Source organism: Sinohyriopsis cumingii, chromosome 10 (genome assembly GCF_028554795.1).
Source record: "Sinohyriopsis cumingii isolate HCF-2022 chromosome 10, ASM2855479v2, whole genome shotgun sequence".
Classification (NCBI taxonomy): domain Eukaryota; kingdom Metazoa; phylum Mollusca; class Bivalvia; order Unionida; family Unionidae; genus Sinohyriopsis; species Sinohyriopsis cumingii.
Genome location: NC_142970.1, coordinates 51,045,387 through 51,072,293, shown reverse-complemented (window position 1 = coordinate 51,072,293; position 26,907 = coordinate 51,045,387). Strand labels below are relative to the sequence as shown.

The following is a 26,907-nucleotide window of genomic DNA, read 5'->3' as shown; positions in this document are numbered from 1 at the left end:
TCCCGCATTTCGTCAATATTTACAAAACTCAAGGACTTTTCACAGTCCGGAATTTTTTAAATCATTTCTCCAGACTTTTTCCTGATTTCCCTGTAGCGTGGGAACCCTGCAGTATAACTGGTGGAGGAAGAACCTGGGAAAACCCCAGTAAGAACCCCCAACCCAAACAAGTACTTAACAAAAGCAAGCTTTCTCACTTACCCACAATAGCCTAGCCCATGACTCAAACTAATGTGGACAGCAGTGAGATGACAGTGATTGGTAATGGCAAATACTTTTAAGAACCTTGAATTCCTTACACATTTTTGGCCAAAAGAACAGCCATAAATATTAGTTTTCACAAAATATTTGCATCTTTCTTTCTCTCATTTCTACAACCAATTTTTAAATAAACTGGTCTAACTGGGTTCTTGTCAGATATACACTATTTTTTGTATATTGCAAAACTACATTATATGTACAAGTCACAAGTCAACCGTACTGATGCTCAGTACTTTTCTCCCTAATTTTATCCATATAGAAAAGGGCTCAAAATTGTATCCCACACAATTCTGATTTTCATAGATTTTGTCAATACACATAATTAAAAATCAATTATTTTGACTGCAATAACAATCTAAAAGACCTAACAATGTTCCCTACCTTAAATATTTTCAGCATGTTTTTATGTTTTTTAATTTCTTGGTGTTTGTTTTTTTGTAATATCATATATTTTTTTTAAAGTTATATGTGTTGTCTAATGTTGTAAAGTGCTTAGAGCTTCTAAAGATTAGGCATTATACAAAGTCCTCATTACTATTATTATTATTATTATTATTATTAATTCAAAATGCAAAATGTTCATTAAGAATTCACAATTCTGTAAAATCTGGGATTGTTGGCATCTCTGTAACTCAATCCACAGTCTAAGATCTGTATGTAAAAATACTGGGCAAGAATGAATTCAAGAACTTTTCATCCTGTTATCGCCATACTATAAACTGCATTATTTTGAAACTTGGGTGCTCTTTTTCTACTATGATCTATACTTCCGCTAATACGCACAAGCTTTCTGCAAACACCTGAAATTCATTACTTGTATGCATCTGGCACAAATGCCTAATCCAGTTCAATTAAGGTACTGTATTTCATTTCAAGCATCCCAACATTATTGCATTTCATGCTGATAAAGGATACAATGATGTTTAAGATAACAGAAGCATACAAAACAGGAGTACTTAACAACACAGCCATGAAGAAAGCCACTAAATGACTTGAAACAAAGAATGCACTTATTTCTGCCAAATAATTGTCATATTAAAGACAGAATGACACTTCTATCGTGTATAAAACTGCCAAGTGTACAAACTTGTAGAATTTTGCTATAAATATTTCAATATCAAATTACATGCCAGTATTAAAGTTCAATTTTAGGTTTTTAAAAGCACTCACTGAGAATCAAGGACATTTCAAGGACTTTTCAAGAACACTAAAACCAACTTCCAAGTCTAATTGGTTTATGTATTAACTGGGCTGACATACAATGAAGAGCTCTTGCAATAAAAGTATATCACTGCATTAAAAATGTCAAAGCAGCACAAACCAGAGTTCATACAGAATTCTGAATGATAAATTCAAAGACTTTTCACAAACTTTCAAAAACCACAAACACAGATTTCCAAGACCTATTGTTGCTAAAATTTTGTATACAAGTTATGTTATATGAGAAAACAATGAATGCAAAATTCTACAATATTGTTTAATGATGAAATTCAAATGGTCATTTGATACTGCGGCGGCAATGTAAGTGAATGGGTCATCAAAAGAAAGAAATCTGGAAAACTCGACTATACATGAATCTAACTACCTTGGACAATTTTATTTGTGATTATGGACAGAAATTAAAATGTTTGGGTTTATTTCAATTTTCAAAGACTTTTAAAGACGTGGTAATCTACTTGATTTTCCCAAACTTTCAAGGCCATGAAAAATGCCAGTTCATTTTTCCCAGACTGTCAAAGACCATAGGAACCCTGCAAACACTGTGAAGAAACTAAAGAGCCATCCCTATAGAAAACTTAGAGATAGGGTTCTGAAAGCACCCAGTTGGGCTTCTACAGAGATCAAACTAGGACTACCTGTCATAACAATATCAGGTAATTACTGTAAGAATTAGAGCATCTGCCTTAGAAATGCAGGACGTTTTATATTCAAGTCCCAGCCGAGTCATATCGAAGACTTATAAAAATGGTATTAGCATTTGCCTCACTTGGTACTCACCATTAAGAGGTTAGCGTTAGGCCTGGTGTCAGAAGAATGTGATTGGATGGGACATGATGCCACATGTCTGCAGCATGGCGCACCAGTGCTAGACATCGATATAAACTGCCACACTGCAGTTATTGTATCAATATGACTAAAATTGTTAAAGCTACACTAAAATTCCAAATCACACACACACACTTATTGAAAGAATGATCTTCTCGCCTTCAAAGTAAGAGAGAAAGTGAAGCATCTCAGTTAATTCTCTATACTTTGATCTTGCTTATAAAGACCTTTCTAGTCACAAAGTGGGCTTAACAGCTTAATCAGGCAGGTCATGGGTTTGATCACCGGCCAAATCATAGCAAAGACTTCTGAAAATGGTACAACAGCTGCCTTGCTAGGCGTTCAGCATTAAGAGGTTAGTGTTAGGACCGGTTGGCCTGGTGTCAGGATAATCTGACTGGATGGGACATCATGGTACATGTCTGTGGCATGATGCCCCAGTGCCAGACATCACTATGAATTTGCCACAATGCAGACATTGTAGCAATATGACTGAAAAATTGTTGAAGCTACGTTAAAAATTCAAATCACACAAACACGTTAAAAAATCCAAATGACACACAGAGCTAATACCTTATTCCAATCAACATCTTCCACTGCTACAAGTCAGCAAATAGGAACACGGACTCAAATTAAAAAATTTCTAACAGGATGTTAACCATTTTTAGTTAATAACTTATTTTCAGGAATCAGCTGAGGATCAATAACTAGTCTGTTGCTTTTGTTTTGGGACCAATGCCATTTTTCAGCACAATATAGGCTAAACATGGCACGCATTACAAATGGCGGAGGAAGAATTCTGAAACCCCCCATTAAGAACCACCACTCATGGGAAGCCATTGGTAAGCTTTCTCACATACCCACACTGGCTAAGCCTGAGACTCACATCCACAAGGACAGAGGTGAGATGGCAGTGATTTGTAAAGGCGAGTGCCTTAGACCGCTTGGCCAAACTGGGCCCCAAATAAATGGTTGATCATAACCAATCAACTCTCAAATTTTGGCTGATTGAAGACATCTGTTTATAGATTTTTCACATTAAGTTGCATATAAAATCATATGGTTTACTTGCAACATTGTCATCTGCGATGTTGTTGGTGCTTAGGCTATTCTAAACAAACAGAACGATGCTGTTCAGCACACATTTTATTTTTCTTGGAAGATTTCATCCAAGAAACACACACTTAATAGAAAGAAGCATTCATCACTTATATCTGATTTCAGAAAAACATATTTTAACATTAAGTCATTTAACTTTCTGACCAATTTATTCATTTAATATTGATTAACATTTCCTTAGTAAGCCTTTCCTCCACCTTCCTGTGGTTTATAATGGATGTAGCTTCTGTGGAATTTAAATGTAAAAGCACAACAGCATGCAGCCCTCCACCAAATCCATGCATATATAGTGCATAAGAGAGAAAAGGTTAGTAAAAAGCAAGATTAATAGATTTAAATCTACAATGAATATATAATCTATCACTGTCATTTCTTTCATTTTGACTTTTTACAAATATTTACTTTCAAGTAAACCGCAATTAAGAAAAAGTTAAGAAAAAATAAGATTTCCCCCAATTCTATACTGACACAGTGTGTATTGAGCACCTGCATATGCAATCTTATTTTAATCAGATTATATTACAAGGCCCTCAAGAGTTTCTCCTTGCATAACTAATTACCTAAATATTGGGTAATTTGAAATCAATATGCCAGTAAATATTCTTATTTAAAATGTCTCTAGATCTTATTTTTGGGGTAAGTAGTTATTTCTTAATAAAGGAAAGTAATTCTTATCAGATAAAACCTACAGATTTTGTCATAAATATAGTGGTTAGTATACTGTAATTCTTTCTGTAAGATGCACACTTTTCATCCAAAACATTTCTCTAAAATGGGATTTGCAATAATTTCCATAAAATTTTATCTGAGAAATGTGTAGGATTTGTCCACTCATTTTCAGTCTCAGAATGGGTGTGCATGCACAAATTGTACCGTCACGTGTACATGTACAGATTTCATGGGTGATTATGGTACTTACAGCAGGCGGTGGGGGTGTTTCTGGATCAGGGCCATGATGAAACTCGCGATGCAGTTTCCCAGAATGAAGATCATCAACAAATTGTTTTAACAAGCCTGGTTTCCTGAAAGAAATCAAAGTACAGAGGTGACTACAATGATCCAAAGGTTTAATGGTCTATATTCTAAGGGCTGTCTTTTATGACTTAGATCTCTATCAATGATGAAATGCAAGTAAAAATGTATTTTTTTTTAAAATGTTAAATTTTAAAAACATTTCATGAGGAGCTAGAAAGATGTTCATTAAACATGACTCCCATGCCAAACATTTTTCTCAAAATTTAGTCATTGAAACATTAAAAATAGGCAACACTGACCTACTTTTAATGCTAGAGTGCTGTACTCACCAAGAGAACTCCACAAAGGTGTATTCATGCTGCCAAAAGAACCCAAGAAATTTATCGAAATGATAAAAACTGAACAAAAGTGGGCTTGATGGAAGTAGGTATGCAATACTAAATGCCCTTTCCTCATCTGAGGTGGGGATTAAAATTTTCATCTAATTCATGCTACTAGAGACACATCTGGTGATTAACAAAGTATCTGATGTTGTTGTTCTAGGGTTTAACGCCATTTTCAGCACAAGATAGGCTATACATGGCGGCCAGTATAACTGGTGGAGGAAGAACCCTGGAAAACCCAGGGAAGAACCACCGACCCATGAGAAGCTACTGGCAGGCTTTCCCACGTACCCACGCTAGCCGAGCCTTAGACTTGAACCAACGCAGACAGTGGTGAGATGGCAGTGATCCGGAACGGTGAGCGCTTTAGACCAATCGCCCACTCGGGGCCCCAAAAGTATCTGATTCTGACAATCAGGTCAAATTGTGTACCTGTAACAAGATACCCAAGCGGGCATGGGATCATTCATCTGGTTTAAACAATTCTAATTTAATACAAAAATCAATGCAATTTTATTGAAAGGCATGTATCATGTAGCTGATACTGCAGTTGAAGGGTTGCTAGGGAGGCCTTGATAAAGTCAACCTTGGTTAATTTAGAAGCTACCAACAACACAACTCTGACAGAACATACCCTGAGAAACATACCAACAAAGTTTGATAATTACTGGTTAAGAAGTTTTGTTGAAGATGTCAAAAGTACATTTTCCAACTGGTTGCAATGAAAGCCACATAGGTGTTTTGGAAATCACCAAAACAACTGGCAGTTTATGTCATAAGAAACAACTGGTAGACTATGTAATAAGAAACAATGATCAATATTGTTTTATTAGTTTTGGAGATGTCGAAAATGAATTTTCCACCTGGTTGCCTTGGAAGACAAAAAGTAGCATGGGAAGCAAAACAAAACTGTTCCAAAATACCATATATTCCCTAATCAATGCCCCCTTTCCTTTCTAAGAACAGAAAATTTAAAAGATGCAGTTTATGACAAGTGCTTTTCAATACCCATCTGCTTCTGATCCATGATTACAACAAAATGCTGCAGCAATCTCACTTGAACACATTGTTACAATGTATATACCAATGTATAAATTACTAAAGCCACAGGCATACATGAAGAGTTAAACATGACATATATATAAATTATTAAGTCCTATTTCAACCAGCTGCTGAGCAGGAAAAATGTGTTGCAGTGTGACAGTTTACAGTGATGCCTAGCACTGGGGCATCATGCTGCAGACATGTAGTATGATGTCCCACCCAGTCACATTATTCTGACACCAGGCTGACCAGTCCCAACACTAACCTCTTAATGCTAAGCACCAAGCAAGGCAGTTGTTAGTACCATTTTTATAAGTCTTTGGTATGACTCGGCCGGGGTTTTAACCCATGACCTCATGCTTCCAAGTGAAAGTTTATGAAACAAGCAAAAGATGAATAAAAAAATGTTCACTATAACACATATGCAAACTAGCATGCACATCCACCCACAACAAATAATACACTACTACGATAATGAACATATTACAAATACCCATATGTGTAACAAGAATATGAGTATGGTTCTCACATTCACAATGTGCACAATGAAAAGAATATTTAAAGAATCATATGAGACAAATGAGCAGACACAAGTATGATTCACAGAACCACATGACAACAATGAAAAACATGTATGGTTCACACAACCAAATGCCACAAAATAAAGTAAGGTTCAAAAAACCATGTGTTACAAAGAAAATTGAGTATGGTTCAAATAACCACGTGTTACAAAGCAAAATAAATATGGTTCACAACCATGTGTCCTTGTATACATTATAAAATGTAATGGTCGTCATCCAGGAGCTGAGAATTCATGTCATGATTCCTTGTCCTTTCCCAGAATTTTAAGTCTATATTCATCAATTCCTATCATGAAACAGATACATTGTCGATTGAAATGGCTTCACTGCCACACTACAGATATTAGCTTCACCATCCTGGTTCTTCTAGTCAATCTATCAGTCTATCCATCCACCCATCCATACACAAAGACAGACAGCCGAATGGCTGTAGTTCGAAGTAAGAGTGTTGACACTCTCTGACAAGATCCAAGAAATAAAAATGCATACGACCAAGGGTGAAGTATCCATGCATACCATGCTATACGAGTATCTCTCCGCGAGAGACCTACGATGAGATGTATGTATTGTCCAGTCATACAGAACAAAAACAAATGAACCACCCTAGGTAATGCTGTATGCATCAATGAAGTTAATAAACCAAACTGTTCTTAAGGCATACCAAATTATTTTCTTGCCTTATTCCGTGACAGCCTCCAACTTCGAAATTGTAATGTTTGATTGAAATTAGCAGTAATTTTTAAGGACATATGAAAATAACATACGAAAATATGTTTCCGACCTAGCTGATATTAAAGTCACATATCCTAAGAAACATTCAAACAAATCTTAGTCAAAACTGGCTAAGTCATACTGGAGATATCAAAGATATACTTCTACATGTTGCTTTTGAAGCCAAACAGTTGCTATGGAAGCCACAAAAAGTGCTTTGTAAAACATGTCTTAGGAACTTTTCTGCAAAGTTTAAGTTTTGGAGCACGAGAAGAATATATCTACCTGGGTGCCATGGCTGCCATGGAAATGACATGATTGTTAGAGGAGCCTTCCAAAACAAACCTTTAATGGGAGATTCCCTCAGAAACATTCTTACATAGTTCACCTGATATCAGCTCAGTAGTTTTGGGAAAGGTGTAAACAAATTTTCAACCTGGTTGCTATGGAAGTCACACATTTACTAGAATGTTCCTAAAAAGTTTAAATAAACATAGTTTTGATGATGTAAAATGTAAATTTTCCACCTGCTTGCCATGGAAGCCACCTGAAACACAAATTTAGTAGAGCAGGTAGAACATGCTCAAAGAATCAAATCAATGAAGTTTGATCAAAACTAGCTTAGTTACATTATCCATATTTGATAGAAAGGACAAGAAAACATCAGTAGATCATGTCTAAAGGAATGCTCATGATAAGTATGAATAAAATTAGCAAAGTAGATTTGGAGATGTCAAACACATTTTCACTACCTGCTGATCTGCAATGGAAGTTTAGTTTTGCAGAAGATGTTAAAATTACATTATCCATATTTGATAGAAAGGACAACAAACAGCAGTAGATCATATCTTAAGGAACGCACATGATAAGTATGAATAAAATTATCTAAGTAGTTTCTGAGATGTCAAACACACATTTTCACCACCTGCTGACCTGCAATGGAAGCTGCCTATAACACAGTTTTGGTAGAACTTGTTCTAAAAAAACACCCACCTACAACGTTTGATCAATAGCTATGGAAATATCAAAAATAAGATTTTAGGTTTCTATGGAAATAGGGAAGCCATCTGAAAACAATTATTTTTCAAAGTACATAAGAAAATCCCAAAAAAGTTTAATTAAATCTGGCTTAGCAGTTTTGAAGATGAAATAAGCACAAATGGCCTTTGGCCATGTGAGCTACAAACTTCTGTAACATAACCACCTTCTGTACAAAAGGAGAGCTTCAGACACATTCTGTTCAACCTGTAACTGCTATTAACTTAGAAGCTAGACATGTACCAACTGCAAACTGAAGACTGTACTCCCCTCTGTTCTACATTTCAAAAAGGTTAAAAGGTTGCAATACTCTAAAATATCATAAAATGTTTGTTAACTGAAATTTGGTTTGTTTGTCTCTTGAGCAACTATGTTAACATGACTTCAATCCCAAGCCAGAATGTGCATCCACCTCAAGGATTATTCTCAGTCACCAGAGAGAATATTTCCGTTTATTATTACTGGATGCACAGTTAATATATTTAAATTACAAATCTAGCAGCAATAGAAGCACTCACCCTAAGTCATTCTTAACATCATGTTTAAAGATATACATGTGCCGAAAACTGTCAATCGCCAGAATAGGGAGATCTGATGAAGACTTGCCCAGGTGATGAAGCGGGTGAGAAAACTTCAAACCATCTGCAGTTAGGAAATTCACACTATCTGAAAACAGAATGGAAGAAAGGAAATATTTATAGGAAAGCTATATAAAATGCACATTTTACTTTTTAGTACTAAAATAAACTAATTGTGATGTGGTAAATGACACTAAGAATAGATACCTTTCTGTACCACAATAGATTATGAATCCTTAGCATTTAACTTTATCACAATGCCTTCATCAGTGGAATGACTTCTTGACTAAAGTCACATGACCAACTAGGTGTTGACCATGTGACAAAACACTTCTGTACAACTGAGAAGATACAATCTGAAATCACAGTTCAACATAGGCTCCCACTCTATGATTTTAATAGCTTATCTTATTTTCCACTCTGGGTATTATTCTTTCTACTGAGTACTCTGATGTTATCCCAAGAAACAGTATGCCACAATTCTTTGCAAGGTTCACCAACTGCTGTCAGGGATTCTCTGTTAATGTACAAGTGTTCTTTGACTCCTGTCTCCAGGTTCCTGGCAGTTTCTCTAATGTAGTCTTTCCTCACAATTACTGAAGTTTAAAGATGACTGAGCACTTCTTTTTCAAAGGAGTCTGGTTTGTCAGATGTACCAAGATTGAGCGGATGGTGCTATATGGTTTATGGATCATATTAAAGGTATGTGCATAAACTGAAGTCAGGAGGATGGCAGGCTTCCTGCCACAAATTTAAAAAGATTCCATACTTTTTCCAGACCAAAAACTAAAAATGTCCAGACCTAAAAATGTGACAAGTTCATCGACCTAATGAAGCTAAAATACTTAAAAATTCCAAGTAAAATGTGAAACTTTTCATGGTTGGGAAAAAAAATTATCATTTCTCCCAACTTTTTCCAGATTTTCCAGTAGCATGGGAACCCTGTATATACACACACACACACATTTACTTTCTGTTTTCTCAATGCAGATGATATGAAGACATAGGCTCATTCTACCACTCAACAATCAGTACACAAGTTTCCTTACTTTTGTCTCCCAACAATTGTTTTACAACTTCAGTGTTGAATGTTTCCACAATGGCATTATCATCAGGGTGATGAAACAGAATCAGGAAAGGCAAACCTTCCTCTGTCAGCTCCTAAAATGTATATAAAAAAGAAACCATAACTAATATTAAAATGTCTTTACTTCCAGAATAATTTGCTATTTTTCTATAAAAGGATATAAGGAACAGGGAAATATGAACTCTGTATTGTCTTTGCATAAACTTACAGGACAAATTGGCATGAACTTAAAGCATGAATAAATCGCGTCATTTTCATATCTAAGCTGTTGAGATTATCATGTTGGAATAATGGGAGAAAAAAAACACATTAAAAACAAGTAAGGACTTTAATGTTAAGCCTATGAATATATGAATAAATGATCTTAACAAAAGCTACCAAAAAAAAAAAAAAGACTTGTATGTCTTGATTTTCAACTACAAAATATGGGTTTAATAAAAACCTAATGTTAGATACAAATATTGCCACATATGAGATATATGAAGCAATCAGGAGTGTGAGTATCAGATTTACCGTCTCTGTACAGCACCTTAATGCACACAAAATAAGCAACACCATGTCCTCCACCCCACTGTCTATGCCTATAGAGCATTCAGTATAATACCCACGCTAGTGTCACAATGTTTCCATCACATGTGTGAGCATACTTAAAGAGTTACCTCCATACACAGTGGACAGGAAGACACAGTGCTCCCTGTTCTTGTCATCCTAAAGGACAACACTGCGAATGGTACAATAACAATGTTGAATAAATTTTTTTTTCAAAACAGAACTTTAGACAATTATTTTTCAGAGCACAATGCAATGAGCCATGCTAAGAAACCTGGATGGCACAGTGGTAATGCGCTAGTTTTGCAGATATATGCTTCCATGTTCAATACCCAAATCAGACATGCAAAGAAATGTTTCCTGGGATCCTTATTTGTGTTTGAGAGACCCACATTTTTTTTATCTGACCACCAGTTTTTTAGTTTTGATACCAAAGTTTGTTTTTTACTTAATCTGACCTCCCAGTTCTGATAACAAGGGGATTTTTTTTACTCTCAATGACCAATAATAGCTTGTGGTAGACAGGTAGAGTTGCTGGATTCATGAATTAAGTGCAGTTGTTTCTTTTGAGCTCTCCATATGTATTCACCTAGAGATGAAGTTACATCAACACCCGAGCCTTTCAAGAGCTCACAACTCGTATGAAAAAAATACATATTTAAAATGACACAAAATTAACTTGGCTATGCTGCTTCTCTGCATCAAAAACAAAACTTACCTCTGCATTTTCAAATGTGATTTCCCTTACAAGAGGGACACATTTATCTGTAGCCCACTGCAGCATCATTTCTGGATTATTAACTGGTCCCTGATAAACAATGTCCTGACGATGAGTCTGTCAAATATGAAATAAAAGAATCATAACTTAAAATATACGTTATTTAAATCATGTATAAATGTTTATCATTATTTTTTTCTTTTTAAAAAATAGGAAAATATATATTACGTTGAAAAATATGATTGTGCAAGTTGAAAGTTTTTTAAAAAAAGATAGTAAGCAAGGTTTTCTTACCAAAACATACCATGCAATCACTTCATGTGATACTGCTCAAGAATTTATCAAGCATATCATTATATTCTACAATAAAATATACTCAAATGCAAAGGAACGTTTTTTCATTATTGATCTTTAGTGTAACATTATTAGTTGATAACACAAATTTTAATTTTTGGGAAGAATAAGGTCGCCATCAAGCTCATTTTAAAATCAGGTTTGAATAGATGAGGAAAAGTAGAAAATTTTAAGACCGTTTCCATGAAATTAAATATGCATACTGAAATGGCATTTGCTGCAACTAGTGCCTCGATCAATAATCATTTAGTAAAGTCAAACAAAATAATTAGATCATAAGTGTACTACATGCACTTACATTCGGTGGTCTAAATACAACATTGTCTCCACCAGTTCTCTCAGGTTCCGACACACTCCTGAAATCACCAAAGTTTCTTGTAAATGTCTGGACATTAACAAGGTTTATTTAGTACTACTGACAGAACACAATCTATGTGAACTATCTTCCAAACTTCATGACATCTTGATTTTATATAGTTTACTATAGTCTAATATATATAAGAATTCAGAATATAAAGACTTTATTTGCCCTGGCAAATTTTTTTACGGTGTGTGAGCGGGTATAGTCATGGTTTTTTTTAATCTTGTTAATTAAATCCGAGATTGTTTCAGATGGTGTAAGCCTGTTGAGATATGTTATTAATAAATGCTAAAAATACAAAAATCAATTTCAAAACAATTTCGTATACTGGTACTGAATCTATTCAATGTCTTAAAATAGTGCAAAACTCAGGTGATTACAAAAACAAAAAAGTAAAAGTTTGAAGTACTTTAACATGGCAATACTAGCAACAGTGAAGCTCTTTTTCCCCAAACATATCAAACTTACTTCCAATTATTTAAAAATTTCCCACTTGGGCAACAAGTTTAAAAACACTTCTTTGCAAAAAAAAAAATTTTAAAAATGGTCTTTACAAGAAATTTGATTTTACTGGAGCAAATTTATTAGCTGAAACAAAATACATTGACTTTCAAACAAATATCAGTAACTGTGTTAAGAAATTCTGATATGGGATTACAGCACTGCAGACTGTTTATGCTAGCCAGTAATTATATATTTTCTTCAACAATATCTGTTTAAATTTTCCCTTCTATTTTAAACCATCCAATGCATTATTTGCTAATTTTTATGAGGTTTTCTTTTGAAATTTACAAATTTTGTCTTCTAAAACACATAGTTATCTGGTAGCATAACTACATAGCAGCCCACCTTCCAGACTCGCAATTAGTGAAAATAGGGATAAAAAGTAGTTAATATGGATATGAATTAGTGAAAAATACTATGACAATAACTCCATCCACTCTGACCATCAATACTACACTATATCAAGATCACAATATAAAACTAAAACACTACATATATGCAGAAATATATCTGCATTTCTGTTTATTATGGTATTCATAAACTTCATTTGTTCTTGTGGTTATTTAACAAGACATGATACTGTGGCAGACTTGAACTTCCTCAACTGCTTGGTCATAAATTTGTTTTCTAAACAGTTCAGACTTCTTGCCTGCTGGCTGATTTTGGTGACTAAAATTGCTGACAAATTTTCTGCAGCTAAGGAGGCCCTAAAGTCTGTTTTATTTTTCCTTACTAGAGAAAATACTCTTTTGCTGTCACTGTTGCTTGAGGAATGCACAGGAGCTGCAGCACTTTTGGTTCTTCCACAGGAAAATTTGGAAGCGGTTTTCGAGTTTGGGAACATTTGTCGGAACAAATGTTTAGCATGGTCTCCAGCTGATAAAGGTAGATTGTGTTCAACAAGAAAACTCACAAATAATGCTTCAGCGTTGGTAGCTTGCAGGTCTTCCACCGATGGCTTAAAATATCCCAGAGCTGAAATCTGCGAATTCTTAATTTTCCCAACTTCTACATGTTTCTTGCAACTGATGTGCTTCCTCACATCGTCTCTGCCACCATGCCCAATACTAAAATTTGTGGCACACTGTGTGCAAAAAGCATGATGTATGTCAATGTTTAATGGCAGAATGCACGGCCAATTTTTGATATATTCCAAATTAAACTTCACATTTTGAGCAATACATTTCTTTTTCCTTGGTGGTGAAGACATTTTCAAGATCTTACAAGCGATGCCGAACGGTAACTCAAATCAGTGTTGGTGACGCATGCACGGAACAAAATTCTGGTTAGGCCCCAGTTTCTCTCAAAAGAATTGGTAAAACTACTCTTATACATATAGATTAAAATAGGCTAAAATGCTTGCTACTGGGCCAACTGTACTTATCGGCTGCAGTTCTACTAATTTCGCGACCAGCAGTACCAGACCGTTTCGACAACTGCCAATATCACAACTAGCGCTTAACGGGAAATCGGTTATTAAAGATTTAAAATAATTGAGACTTGGAGAATTTGTGAATTTGTGGCATGAATCGCTGAAAAAGTCGTAAATTCATGCCAAATTCATGAGGGTTGGCAGCCATGTAACTACATGCAACAGAAAGAACTCTGTGAAATCCAAACCTGATGACTGTAATTATCACTAGTTACTTCCCGATTTCTTTTGTAAAGAAAACAGACGTTTTTTAAAGCAAAATAAAAACTAAAAACAAAACAACTGAAGCCTGCTATGCATAGAATCCAGCCCTATCAAGATTATAAAAATTCATCTTTTCTGTCTATTTCATACTGGCAAAAGAAAGTAAGTCTCATTCATTACGTTAGGAGAATAGGTAATAGGAGAGAATGCTGTGCATGAGGTATTGTTCCAGGGAATTGCAGCTGGATTCCTCATATGAGCAATAATCCCTCCTCGTAATTTGATAAACTAATCAGCTTAGGGTCACATCATCTGAAAGCAGCCACCTTGCTTAAACAGCCAAAACTGTTACATCACTGAGGTTGTGCCTTTGAGGAGGTAGCCATGTATACTATGAGATGGGTTTCAATGAACAATATACATACCCAAAGGTAGCATGAAATATACAGTCCTCTCTGAGTTGACTTGCTACCCTTCTGAAAGTTTTGAAATTATCTGTTTCTTTGTCTTCAAAATAGCCAATCACATGTCTCTTTTTGGTCTGAAAAATATAAAATATCTTCCTATGAGCCAAATACCTTGCTTTAAAAAAAAAAATCAAAATCAAAGCACGTAAACATTACCATGCACCATTTTATGGGGTGCAACAAGGCTCTCTCTTTCTTTCTCTTTCTCTCTCTCTCTCTCTCTCTCTCTCTCTCTCTATATATATATATATATATATATTCTAGGATGCAATATTGCTTTATTCACACTACTAACTGAAACAGCAGTTCCCAACTTCATGTTACAACCCAAGTGGCCGAGTGGTCTAAAGCGCTCACCGTTACGGATCACTGCCATCTCACCTCTGTCTGCGTGGGTTCGAGTCCAAGGCTCGGCTAGCGTGGGTACGTGGGAAAGCCTGCCAGTAGCTTCTTGTGGGTCGGTGGTTCTTCCCTGGGTTTTCCAGGGTTCTTCCTCCACCAGTTATACTGGCCGCCATGTATAGCCTATCTTGTGCTTTAGACCACTTGGCCACTCAAGACCCCCTTCTACAGCTGGCTCTTGCATATTTCATCCTATCAGATAGGTCATTCTCTTTTGAGTGCCATGAGTAAAATGATTTTGAATGGCGGTAAGATCCCTCGATGTAGTCTGACTTTGAAGTTTTAGGGAAACCTACTCTAACAAATCCACTGTTGAAGTTAGGTAGACTGGTAAAACTTTTGCATCAGCAAACAGAGATCTGACCAGATAATGCAAAATAACCAAATTCCATGACTTTTCCAAAACTTTGAATGACATATGAAAATTTCAAAACTTTTCAAGGCACTTGAAATGCTTTTCTGTAATTTACAAACTTTTCCAAGATTTCCATGACTGCAGGAACCCTGCATTACACATTTTAAAACAATACCTTTGTGCATGGAAAACTGTAATGTCTATTCCATTATAAAACAAATGTGAAGCAACTGTACTTATTTTTTAATTACATTTGTGAATGAGTAGACTTATATGAGGGAGTTTAATTGAATTATGTACACAATAATACTTATACCAGTATTCAATTATTCAAGCTGACCTGACAAACAAATAATGCCTGTAAATCTTAATTTGGATCATAATTTTCATGTTTAACAAATAGGGGTGAATTTTTTTTTTTGGGGGGGGTATCTCTAATAAAATTGGGATCCACACCTCACACTGTGTTACAAGCCAAGTCATGAGTTATCAAGGGAGTTATACATGGAGTGAGACAGGAAGACACATTCCCATTTTTCATAGAGTTCACCACCCATACAGCATCTATTCTAGTATGCATAATCACTGTATTCACAATACCATTTAGAGCAGCAGTGCCCAACTTCAAGGTGCATCCCAAATTATGGCTACAAAGACTGAGCCCCAGTACTGTTATGATAGGCCATTAAAACAATATTTTTGCTTTCCTAATGCCAAAAAGTGACCTGGGGGGGTTGGGTGGTCTGGTTGGTGGCCAATCCAATTAATGGTTGCCGCAAAAGAGGTCGGGAACCATAGAAAAGAATCCCCTCAAAAATCAAATGAATGTGCAAAAATATTACTAATATCTGCAAGCCCTACCTTATTTAACTCCAATAAGTCCCTCCATATTTAAATAAACATCCACCACCACCACCCAGTAATTCCATTCTAAAATCTACTCTGCCATCAAACTGCAATTGAACTTGCCAGCACAGAACACAGAGGCAGTCTGTTTCCCATCCACCCATCCCACAATTTTTTCTTGAAGTACGTTTCTTTCATTGTTTGAAAAAATACCTTTGTGCATTGAAAACTGCGAAATCTGTTCCAAGCAATTCTGGCCAAATCAAAACAGTTGGAAACAAACATATTAGTGAAGGATTATCACTGACACTGAGACTTACATCAATTTCATCCAACTTTTCCATGGATTCATGGACTATTATTGGATCTTTCAGCTGTTCTCTTATGAATGTAGCAATGGCATCTGGTGACCTCTGACCTCTGTATTCTTTCTTTACTACATTTCCACTCCGAAAAATCTTTATTGTTGGGTATTTTGTAATATGATATTGTGTGGCTATAGGATCTGAAATAATAAAAAAACACATACATTTGTTAAGTTATGATAGGTAAATTGATGATCAATGAGAATCAATATTCCTTTTACAGACCAGTTAACCCTGACAAAACGGTTTAGTCCAGTCCATAAATTTAGCTATAATTATAGCCATATCCACAATGATTGTTGTTGTTGTTGTTGTAGGGTTTAACGTCATTTTTCAGCACACAATAGGCTATACAAGGCGGCCAGTATTAATGGTTGAGGAATAACCCGGGAAAACCCCGGAAAGAACCACTGACCCACGAGAAGCTACTGGCAAGCTTTCTCACATACCCACACTAGCCAAATCAGAGACTCGAACCCAATCAGACAGAGGTGAGATGGCAGTGATCCGTAACGGAGAGCGCTTTAGACCACTTGGCCACTCGAGGCCCCCATATCCACAATGACAACTTGTCTATCATCATTAGTTCTGAAGAAACGAAGCATGCATGTGGTTATTTCTAGCCTCAATAGTCCTCTAACTAGCTGACATCCCCCCCTTCTATACCAACAGTAGTCTGCATTAATGGGATGATACAAGGTCACAGTTCTTTGTGTCTCTATTAAGACCATCTTACCCATTATTCACATTGATAACAATCAGTGCTATATTTTATTCATCCTAGCATCAAATTAATGTGATTCATGTACAACGGCATCGATTATAATCACACACATTCTCAAACTAAGTTCAACAGAGTATTCTCAAGTCTTGTCTTTTGTGATAAACCTGAAAAACCTAAAGAATAAATAGAAATCTGGCATGCAGAAACTTCGTGCAAAAAGACACTGCCTGTAAAACTGAAATATTCTAAATTGTAGCAGCAAACAGCACCACTTTTATTACAAGTAAATTATTTGGAATGCCTTGGGTGGTATGGGTAGAGCATGATATGGTACTTTCAGTCATATGAAAATAACCAGTAATGCAATCAGGATTTAAATTAGGAGGCTCTACTTTGTATAGTTCAAATGATTTCAAGGTGTACTTATTTTAAATTAATGTACTCAATTAAGATTTGTAAATTCAGATTTCATTAAATCAACTCTTTAAGTTACCTCATTGGTTACTATCATTTCACAATGCCTATACGAAGTTCAGTGATACTGATAGTAGTATACTAGATTTCTTTTCTTGCAAAATGCTCACAAATAGATCTACCTCATAATGTGCCTTGTAGCAACATGATTATGGATATAACATGGTACCACTATGTTGTTGTTATTGTTTTAGGGTTTAACGTCATTTTTCAGCACACGATAGGCTATATATGGCGGCCAGTATTAATGGTGGAGGAAGAACTTGGGGAAAACCCCAGAAAGAATCACCGACCCATGAGAAGCTACTGGCAAGCTTTCTCACATACCCACATTAGCTGAATCCGAGACTCGAACCCATGCAGACAGAGGTGAGATGGCAGTGATCCATAATGGAGAGCGCTTTAGACCACCTGGGCCCCCAGTACCACTATGGAATCCAATGACCAGAATCATATCAATGTATAACAACATGGGTACAGAAAAAGGCTACTATTATATCTATATTTTCTTTTCCAAATCACTGTTATTTAACATATTTGGTTTCTTGGAACATCACAGTGGATCGATATATGATGTCAGTACTATATTTGTACATAATATCAGCATTATCTATCTACACAATGTCAGTAATTAATATCGACATGATGTCAGTGTATATATATATATATATATATATATATATATATATATATATATATATATATATATATATATATATACACGCACACACACACACAATCTATATATCTACACAATGTCTGTACTTTATATCCATTTTGCATTTTGTATTATCTTTTTTAAATTGTCAGCTTAGTTAGTTATGGAAGGCATAAAAAATGCAGTCTCTTCTTTCTTTGAAACTTATCGCTCCGGTGGCCATGTGGTTATAGCATCCACCTCGGATGTGGGCGCTCGTGGGTTCGATCCCCGGCTGAGTCATATCAAATACTTACAAATATGGTACAGAGAACTGCCTCCCTTGGTGCTCAGCATTAAGAGGTTAATGTTAGGACTGGTCGATCTGGTGTCAGGATAATGTGACTGGGTGGGGCATCATGCTGCATGTCTGCAGTATGATGCCCCAGTGCCAGACATCAGTATAAAACTGTCACACTGCAGACATCGTAGCAATATGACTTAAACATTGTTTAAGCAACGTTAAAAATCCAGATCACACACACCCATTCCAAATCATTGTTATTTAACATATTTGGTTTCCTGCAACATCACAGTGGATCAATATATTATGCTTCTCTCAATATCTCAAAGTTCAGTACACAACAAGGTTGTCAGTTTTGGACCTCAACAACCACATTATAATGAAGGACAGCTGTATATATAAAAGAAAGAAAGGGAAGAAAGACAGTGTGCATGTGATTTGGATTTTTAATGCTGAGTGCCAAACGATGCAGCTGTTAGTACCATTTTTAGAAGTCCATGGTATGACTTGGTCGGGGTTCGAACTCGCAACATCCCACATTCAAGGCATACGTTCTAACCACTAGGTCACTGGAGCGGACAGAAAAAATACAGAACTTCAAGACTAAATTTTTGCTAATGACAGGATGAATTATAACTCTGAGCTTCATACTTACTTTCATTATCACAGTCTACTTTCCCAAAGGCAAGTTTCCCCGGTGCCTGCAAAAGAAATGCATATATTATAAGGAATAAGTTCAACATTAAGTGAGCATATATTCTGAAGAAAAAAAACTTTTAGGAAATAGAGACTAATTATAATTTAAGTATGTTTTTTTTATTAACAAATCCTTAATTTACAGCTGTCTTTCAAGAACATCTTCATAAAAATATGATAAAAATGAAAACTGTTCCCAAAATCCAATCTGCAATAAAACAATGTGTAAGAAATCGACCATTTCTCATCAAAACCTTAAATTCAAACATGCACGAGACACTGAGAGTCATTCCATCAAAAGAGTGATGCAGATTTTGAAAAAAGTGAGGATACCATAATACCACACTGAGAAAAGTGAGGATGCCATAGTACCACACAGAGAAAAGCAAGGACGCCATAATACGACACTGAGAAAAGTGAGGATATCATAACTGCAAACTGAGAAAAGCAAGGATACCATAGTCCCACACCAAGGAAAGTGAGGATACCACAATCCCACACTGCCTTTATCCACGTCAGTCAAAAATCATGTGGTGTAAAACCACTGATAGGTGATAACAAAAGTGATTACATCCGATTACTGGCTGCTAAAATGGGGCTTATGCTGTATTCCTGAATCCTCCTAATGACAGATCTAGGAAATGAACCTGTGACCTTGTTTAGTCACTGCAATATTTGTGGGGGTGAGGGTTCTGAATACTTACTGGAAATTCTTCCTTTAGCGTTTTTGCTGTCTCTTCAAACACTGGAGCTAAAATTTGACTAAATCTACACCTGAAAAAGAAAAGAAATGGTTTAAATTGTCTCTTTATATATATATATATATATATATATATATATATATATATATATATATATATACATGCATTATCTTATCACTAGGTACATTACTGTTAGACTCAACAAACAATTTACAGAACCACCATGCTTCATGACTGCACACAAAAATGATAAGCTGAAAAGGGCATGTTCTCAGTATGCAAGTCAAAATGAATGAGACAAGTCATCTGGTGGTGACCCTTCCTCAATTCATATGTTTATGTAAAGACTGCAGTTGCAGAATTTATAAATGCCTAGTTGGGTTTACTGCCTGTGAATATTTACAAAAATGATCACCGTGTAATGAACATGTGATGTTAGTCTAAATCTAATTATAATCTATTACATTAGAGATCTAAGTTTTAATCCGATTCAACATCGGTGATGCAGGAACAACCCATTCCACTTTGGTGATTTATATCCACATCTCTTCTTAAGATTACTGTTTAGTAAGATTTTTCTAATTATATTTTTAAGTATGGATAATGGTCACATCAAAAATGTGTCATCATTAGTAAAAACAATGATGATGATAATAATTGGTTGGAGTGCCCATCACACAACATTACATAAAGGCTGATTTAATTACCATACCGACACAAGTTTTATCAAGCCACATTATTTACCTTTGAAAGATATTTAACTGAACTTTTATTTAAAGCAACAATGTTTCAAGTTTGAAAATTACTGAAATTTCTAAGTCATTTCAGATCCTACAAAAGCATCAAATGCACACATCTGGACAACTGAGGTCTCAGAAATGCTTAAGCACACGTAACTAGACACCAAATTTTTGTAGACTTGCCAGTCCTGCTTGAGCCACCTGCTGAGTGGGAAAATGTGTTGATCAATTAGCTGTGCTGATATTTACAATGACAGAATTCAGTGGCTGAAAGACCCCCTGAATGAGCATGTTGCCTATATAAGAGTACATCAAAAGAACATGACACAGTAGCTCGGCGGCACGTTCAAAGACTGACTGTCTCCTGGGTTTGAAAATGTGCTGATATTTACAGGGATTGAATTCAGAGGGAGAAAGACCCAGAAATGCATGTGTGGTTATTTATGTTGTGTTGTCATTGAGTTTAACGCCAATTTTCAGCACAAGATAGTCTATACATGGCAGCCAGTATTAATGGTGGAGGAAGAACCAGGGAAAACCCCAGAAAGAACCACCGACCCACGAGAAGCTACCGACAAGCTTTCTCACACATCCACATTGGCCGAGCCCAAGACTCGAACCCACGCAGACAGAGGCGAGATGGCAGTGATCCATGATGGAGAGCGTTTTAGACCACTTGAGGCCCCGTGGTTATTAATAAGAGTACGTCAAATAAACAACTTTATCTTTTATTATTGTGTACATTTCCAAGTGTGGCTCAAAAAGTAGTGCATTTGACCAAGAAATCAAGACATCTTAGACAAAATGCCATTTGCAAATATGGATAAGTATTTTGGGGTTAAATGGCAAACTTACAAAGATTGTAATGAGATTCAGAAAGTGCTGGAACTGATAACTCAGATGAGACAGTAGCCAAGTATAAGAAAGTGTGTGATGCCTGGCTTAGTGTTTGGAATAAGACCATTCCTTGGTTTGACACACAAGAGTACATGTCAGTGGTATAAAGAATGTGGAAATTAAACTCAATGGGAACCAATAGTTCTTTTAATCAGCAAAGTTCACATTTTCTGGGAGTGGACTGCAACTTTTCCTGGTGGAACTCCTATTTTTATCAAAATGGAAGTCCTGGACTCCTAGTTTTAAAATCCTAGCGAGACCTTTGTGGACAATACATCTGGTTACATTATTCTGCATCACAGAGTCATGCAGGGGGTCAGACTGGTAAGACAGATGGACCAAGTGACAGTTATAAAATTAAATGAAGGCAAGGTTCTCCACGTAGAGCCCAAAACTGAATTAGGAACAAAAGGCTGAGCATTCAGGTAACAGAATGATTTGTCAGATCATAATTACCCTAGGTATGAACATGATCCATCAATGGATTCAAACAATATAAGCAAATAGAAAAAAACTTCAACCAAAACTTTAATGCAAATTTTCTACGACTGTGGCTTTGACTCCCATGCAAAAGGAGAAACAAGTGTCTCCACTAATAAAGTCTTATCTTTATACAGTATCACTCAAAATATGAACAAAATGCATCAAAGGGTTTAAGAAACAAACAAATAACATTTTAACCAAAACATGAATGCAAATTTTATATCACCGTGACCTTGGCTCAAAGGTCATAGAGGCAAGCAAGCATGTCACAGAAATATTTGCTTTAGTTTCATGGCAATCATTTTGAGATTCTATCAATTGATTTAGGAAGAGATAAACTATAGCTAAAATGAAGTTTCTGTTGACAATGCCACCAGCTTCAGAAAAGTGACTGATATGTCTTATTCTAACATGTGCTGCATGAAAGTCATCTAAAAGACTACTCAAGGAAAGATTTAATTTAATTGGAGACATCGAAACCTACTGTGCAACTGAATTAAGAGCAGGACATATATAAAAGATTTTACTTACCAATCGGCATAAAAGTTAACTAATACTAATTCATGTGTTGCTGAAAGAAAAAGAAACAAATATATAAGATGACACCATGAGATAAAATCAAATAATTCTGAATTATAAGTTAACAGAGTTTAAACATTATCTTTTTTGGTCCTGTTCAGATATGGTGAACCTTAACCCACAAATATATTGATGACTAGAAAAGGCTTATATCAACCAATCCTTATGTTTAGATATACAATAAATTAACGAGGCTAATAATATTACCAGTATAAATGTCTGCAAGTCATATGAATAGATCAAGCATTTAACATCACTTTTATCAAATGACTAAATTTTAAATTCATAAAGCAAGTCACAGTGACCTGCATTCTTCTACAAATTTATTACACAACTTCATGTGATGTTGTTTACCCCACCCCATCTTTATCAAGGTGGTGCACTAAAACAAATGACTGCTCTTAAGGCCATGCTGATGAAAAAAACTGCCACAACATATTTATCAACTTGGGTTCATGCTTTTGCATATGGAGTTTTGCTATGAAGTCATTGATGACTGACACTGTAGCATATTTCTGAGAATGTATAAATGATATAACAAATTAAATTTCTTCACAAAGGAACATCTGAAATGTCTAATAGCAATACATCAAGTTTTCATTAGTTTCAAAGGAAACTTTCCAAAGATAAAGCGAATTATGAAAGAAAATACTACCATAATTATTCTAATAGGAGCCCCCTTCTAATAAACAAAGCCCCTTTTTCCACAAAAAAGAAATTCACACCATATCAAGGCTTAAAACAGTACATGAGTAACCTAACAACTGTTAGAAAAATCAAAAACAACTTAATCTAGGTACATTTTCAATCAAACAGTGATGCAGGGATCATCCTGGGTTTTGCCAATGTCGCAAATTGTGATTTTTTTCCCCCTTATTTGTGACAAAATATACCATCTTGCGATTTTTTTGTGACAACCTTTTTGGCTGTTTAGCACATACAATCATGGATTTGGAGTGGAGACATTCAAAGGGACCATGAAAGGAAGCCACAAACTTGGATACATAATGCACTGGAATCTATCTGTTAAATAAACAAATCCATTGTATTGACAAACCCATCTTTACGCTGCATTGTTACATCAAAATCCGCTTATGTTGACATCTGGCCTGAGCACTGTATGCAGTGATACACTCAGTCATGCTACAGGACCTACAATCGACAAATCTCTGAAGACGCAAACAGAAACAGCTACAATTAATTGAACTATGGCTAATCATTCTGTTGATTTTTAAAAATATACATGTACCAATAAAATAGTTTTGCTGAGACTTCAGAGAAAACTGATCACCTTTGAAGTACAGATTGCTGTGTATAAACACAAAGTAAATGGAAAAAATCTCATTCAGAATTATATTCGTCAACAGTTAAATTGTAACATGGGTAAATGTAAGTTATACGCTGCATGTCATCCAAAGAGTAAGTTAATAAAATTAATAGCATTTGGATTTATAGTCTCATTATACATCCCCGTTTGTTTGTATCCCCTACGGATTTCGATAACAAAAACGTTTAATGTGATAAAAAGTGCACAGAGCTAAGTCAATTCAATCATTGATTTTTAATTTCTAACCTGACTGTGACCAGAATAGCACAAAATACTAGCATCCCCTTCACCATTCATGCTTAACCGACTCGGCCCTGATCCCATCTGTTGGCGTGATAAGGCTGTACCCTACTTCAAAGCTCTGCAGCATCAAGGCCATTTAAGATATACCAATGTGGGTGGTATTAAAAAAAGCAGACAGATATAGCTCTAAAATGATATCAAATAATCTGGAAGTTCTAGTTGCACTACAAAATACAGAGAGAAAAACCTCATTTTTTGGACCCGTTTTTTTTCCACCCAAAATTCGCTCGAGATCGGAATGTGATTTTGGGTCCGGATTTTAGACCTTTTGGCCGCAGATCTAAGCATACCAGTCTTAACTGCACACAGACAGGTGAACCTTTGCAAAAACTAGGATAAGGTGGGCATTTGGAATAAATTGCGGCCTCCATACAAAAATGATGGGTCCATTAAGCAAAAAAAAAAAAAAAGAAAAAAAAAAAGAACTCCAACTTTTACCATTCTGCTCATGCGCAAGCAAAATAACCAATGGAAAATGATGTTTCTAATACAACTAGGCATTATTCTCATGGAAAATCTGTTGAAAACCACTGTATTATGATGTATTCAGAAATAGCCCCCCAAATGTCTTTCCTATGCACATTTCAGGCAAAAACGACAAACACCTCTGGGGCCGAATGAGTTAATGGGTGAATTTTCGTGACATCACTAAATCGGAATATTACTTATTTATTTCATCATTTGTGAATCAGTATTGCACATAAGTTACAGAAAGAGCCATTCTTTGACAATTTCTAAGAAATTTCCATAAACTTGATTAACCGATTCGGCCCTGATCCCGTCTGTAGGTGTGATGAGGCTGTACCCTACTTCAAAGCTCTGCAGCATCAAGGCTATTTAAGATACACCAACATGGGTGATATTAAAAAAAAAGCAGACAGATATAGCTCTAAAATGATATCAAATAATCTTGAAGTTCTAGTTGCACTACAAAATACAGAGAGAAAAACCTCATGTTTTGGATCTGTTTTTTTTTTCACCCAAAATTCGCTCGAGATCGGAATGTGATTTTGGGTCCGGATTTTAGACCTTTTGGCCACAGATCTAAGGTATACCAGTCTTAACTGCATACAGACAGGTGAACCTTTGCAAAAACTAGGATAAGGTGGGCATTTGGAATAAATTGCGGCCTCCATACTAAAATGTTGGGTCCATTAAGAAAAAAAAAAAGAAAAAAAAAAAAGAACTCCAACTTTTACCCTTCTCCTCATGCGCAAGCAAAATAACCAATGCAAAATGATGTTTCTAATACAACTAGGCATTATTCTCATAAGAAGGAAAAACCACTGTATTATGATGTATTCAGAAATAGCCCCCCCCCCCCCAATGTCTTTCCTACGCACATTTCAGGCAAAAATGACAAAAACCTCTGGGGCCAAATGAATTAAAGGACTTTCCATACTAACACGGCACCATATTGTGTACACTATGGGTTAGTTTATTTCCATCCGACAACATAATGACATAGTTCATCCAATTTGGTAACTATCGGATAATTCCTTAAATTGCCAGAGCGTTGAGAGTTTGGAATGATATCACTCTGCACCTTGAACACAGATATTAAACCGCTTGTTAAATCCACGTGACAACTTTTTAAAAGCCAGGACCATCCCTGGTGATACACAGTATTCAATGCCCCCACCACCCACCCCAGAAATTGCACCATCACGGGCATCTATTAGAATAACTACAGTAGTTAATAATGTGTAATGATTAATACTGAGTAAGAGCCAGATCCAAAATGGAAAATTTCACATCACTGTCCATCTCTGGTACAATAATTAACCATATAAATACTAATTTTCAGGCCAAAAGTTGACAAAATTCTAGTGCCAACATAGCCCCGGGAAATTTGCACAATCTGAAGAAAACTTGTGTAAGTGTTAAATTATTAAATTAACTAACATTATGTACACAATATTTCTATGCAAACTAATGAGTGAAAATTACCTAAAACATTGTTGATGTTCTGGGAAGTCAGCTGTATCACTTCAGACCGAGCCACTGTACTCAACAACAGTCCTAACTGGAATAGAAAATAAATATGAAAAACCTTGTAATATAGCTACTGAAAGGACAGACACACAAATACATTTATTTCAGAGAGACAGAGTTGTTGATTGGGTTTAATTCCAATTTTTAGCATAAGACAGGTTATACATATCAGCCATCGTAACTGGTAAAGGAAGACCCCGGAAAAGACCCCATTAAGAACCAACGACCCATGGGAAGCTTTTGGCAATCTTTTCCACATACCAACATTGGTTGAGAACAAGACTTGAACCCACACAGACTGAGGTGAGTTGGTGTGTGTGTGATTTGGATTTTTAACGTAGCTTTAACAATTTTTCAGTCATATCACTATGATATCTGCAGTGTGGCAGTTTAAAGTGATGTCTAGCACTGGGACATCATGCCACAGACATGTAGACAGCCTTTTTAAATAAAAGTAACCAAAGTCGGCTTCTGAGGTCGGCTTGCTCTGTAATAAAAATAGCCTTTGACTTTGATGTTTTGTCAGTCAGTTCAAAGAAGGAGCTTACTGTTCACTGCGTTTATTCACCACCTAGGCTTCTATGTGCTTGTCATTTGTAGTAATAATTAATACAAAGGAGCATTGATGTCTGCAGGTAAATAGTAATGACACTTTCATAACCTGTGC

The 26,907-nt window shown here is 35.8% G+C and overlaps 1 protein-coding gene across 2 annotated transcripts in view; it reads right to left on the bottom strand.

Annotated features, from left to right (window-relative positions):
- The window catches only part of LOC149790140 (endoplasmic reticulum resident protein 44-like), a 52,735-nt gene that overhangs the window by 20,533 nt on the left and 5,295 nt on the right, over positions 1 to 26,907 (bottom strand). For both annotated transcript variants that reach the window (XM_089972122.1, XM_089972121.1), the window contains exons 2-12: positions 26,196 to 26,271; positions 22,568 to 22,607; positions 19,920 to 19,989; positions 19,175 to 19,220; positions 16,336 to 16,520; positions 14,371 to 14,486; positions 11,743 to 11,800; positions 11,091 to 11,207; positions 9,786 to 9,897; positions 8,677 to 8,824; positions 4,346 to 4,448 (exon numbers count right to left, since the gene is read on the bottom strand). In XM_089972122.1, the coding sequence (XP_089828248.1) occupies positions 4,346 to 4,448; positions 8,677 to 8,824; positions 9,786 to 9,897; positions 11,091 to 11,207; positions 11,743 to 11,800; positions 14,371 to 14,486; positions 16,336 to 16,520; positions 19,175 to 19,220; positions 19,920 to 19,989; positions 22,568 to 22,607; positions 26,196 to 26,271 (1,071 nt within the window). The remainder of the gene's footprint in view (positions 1 to 4,345; positions 4,449 to 8,676; positions 8,825 to 9,785; positions 9,898 to 11,090; positions 11,208 to 11,742; positions 11,801 to 14,370; positions 14,487 to 16,335; positions 16,521 to 19,174; positions 19,221 to 19,919; positions 19,990 to 22,567; positions 22,608 to 26,195; positions 26,272 to 26,907) is intronic.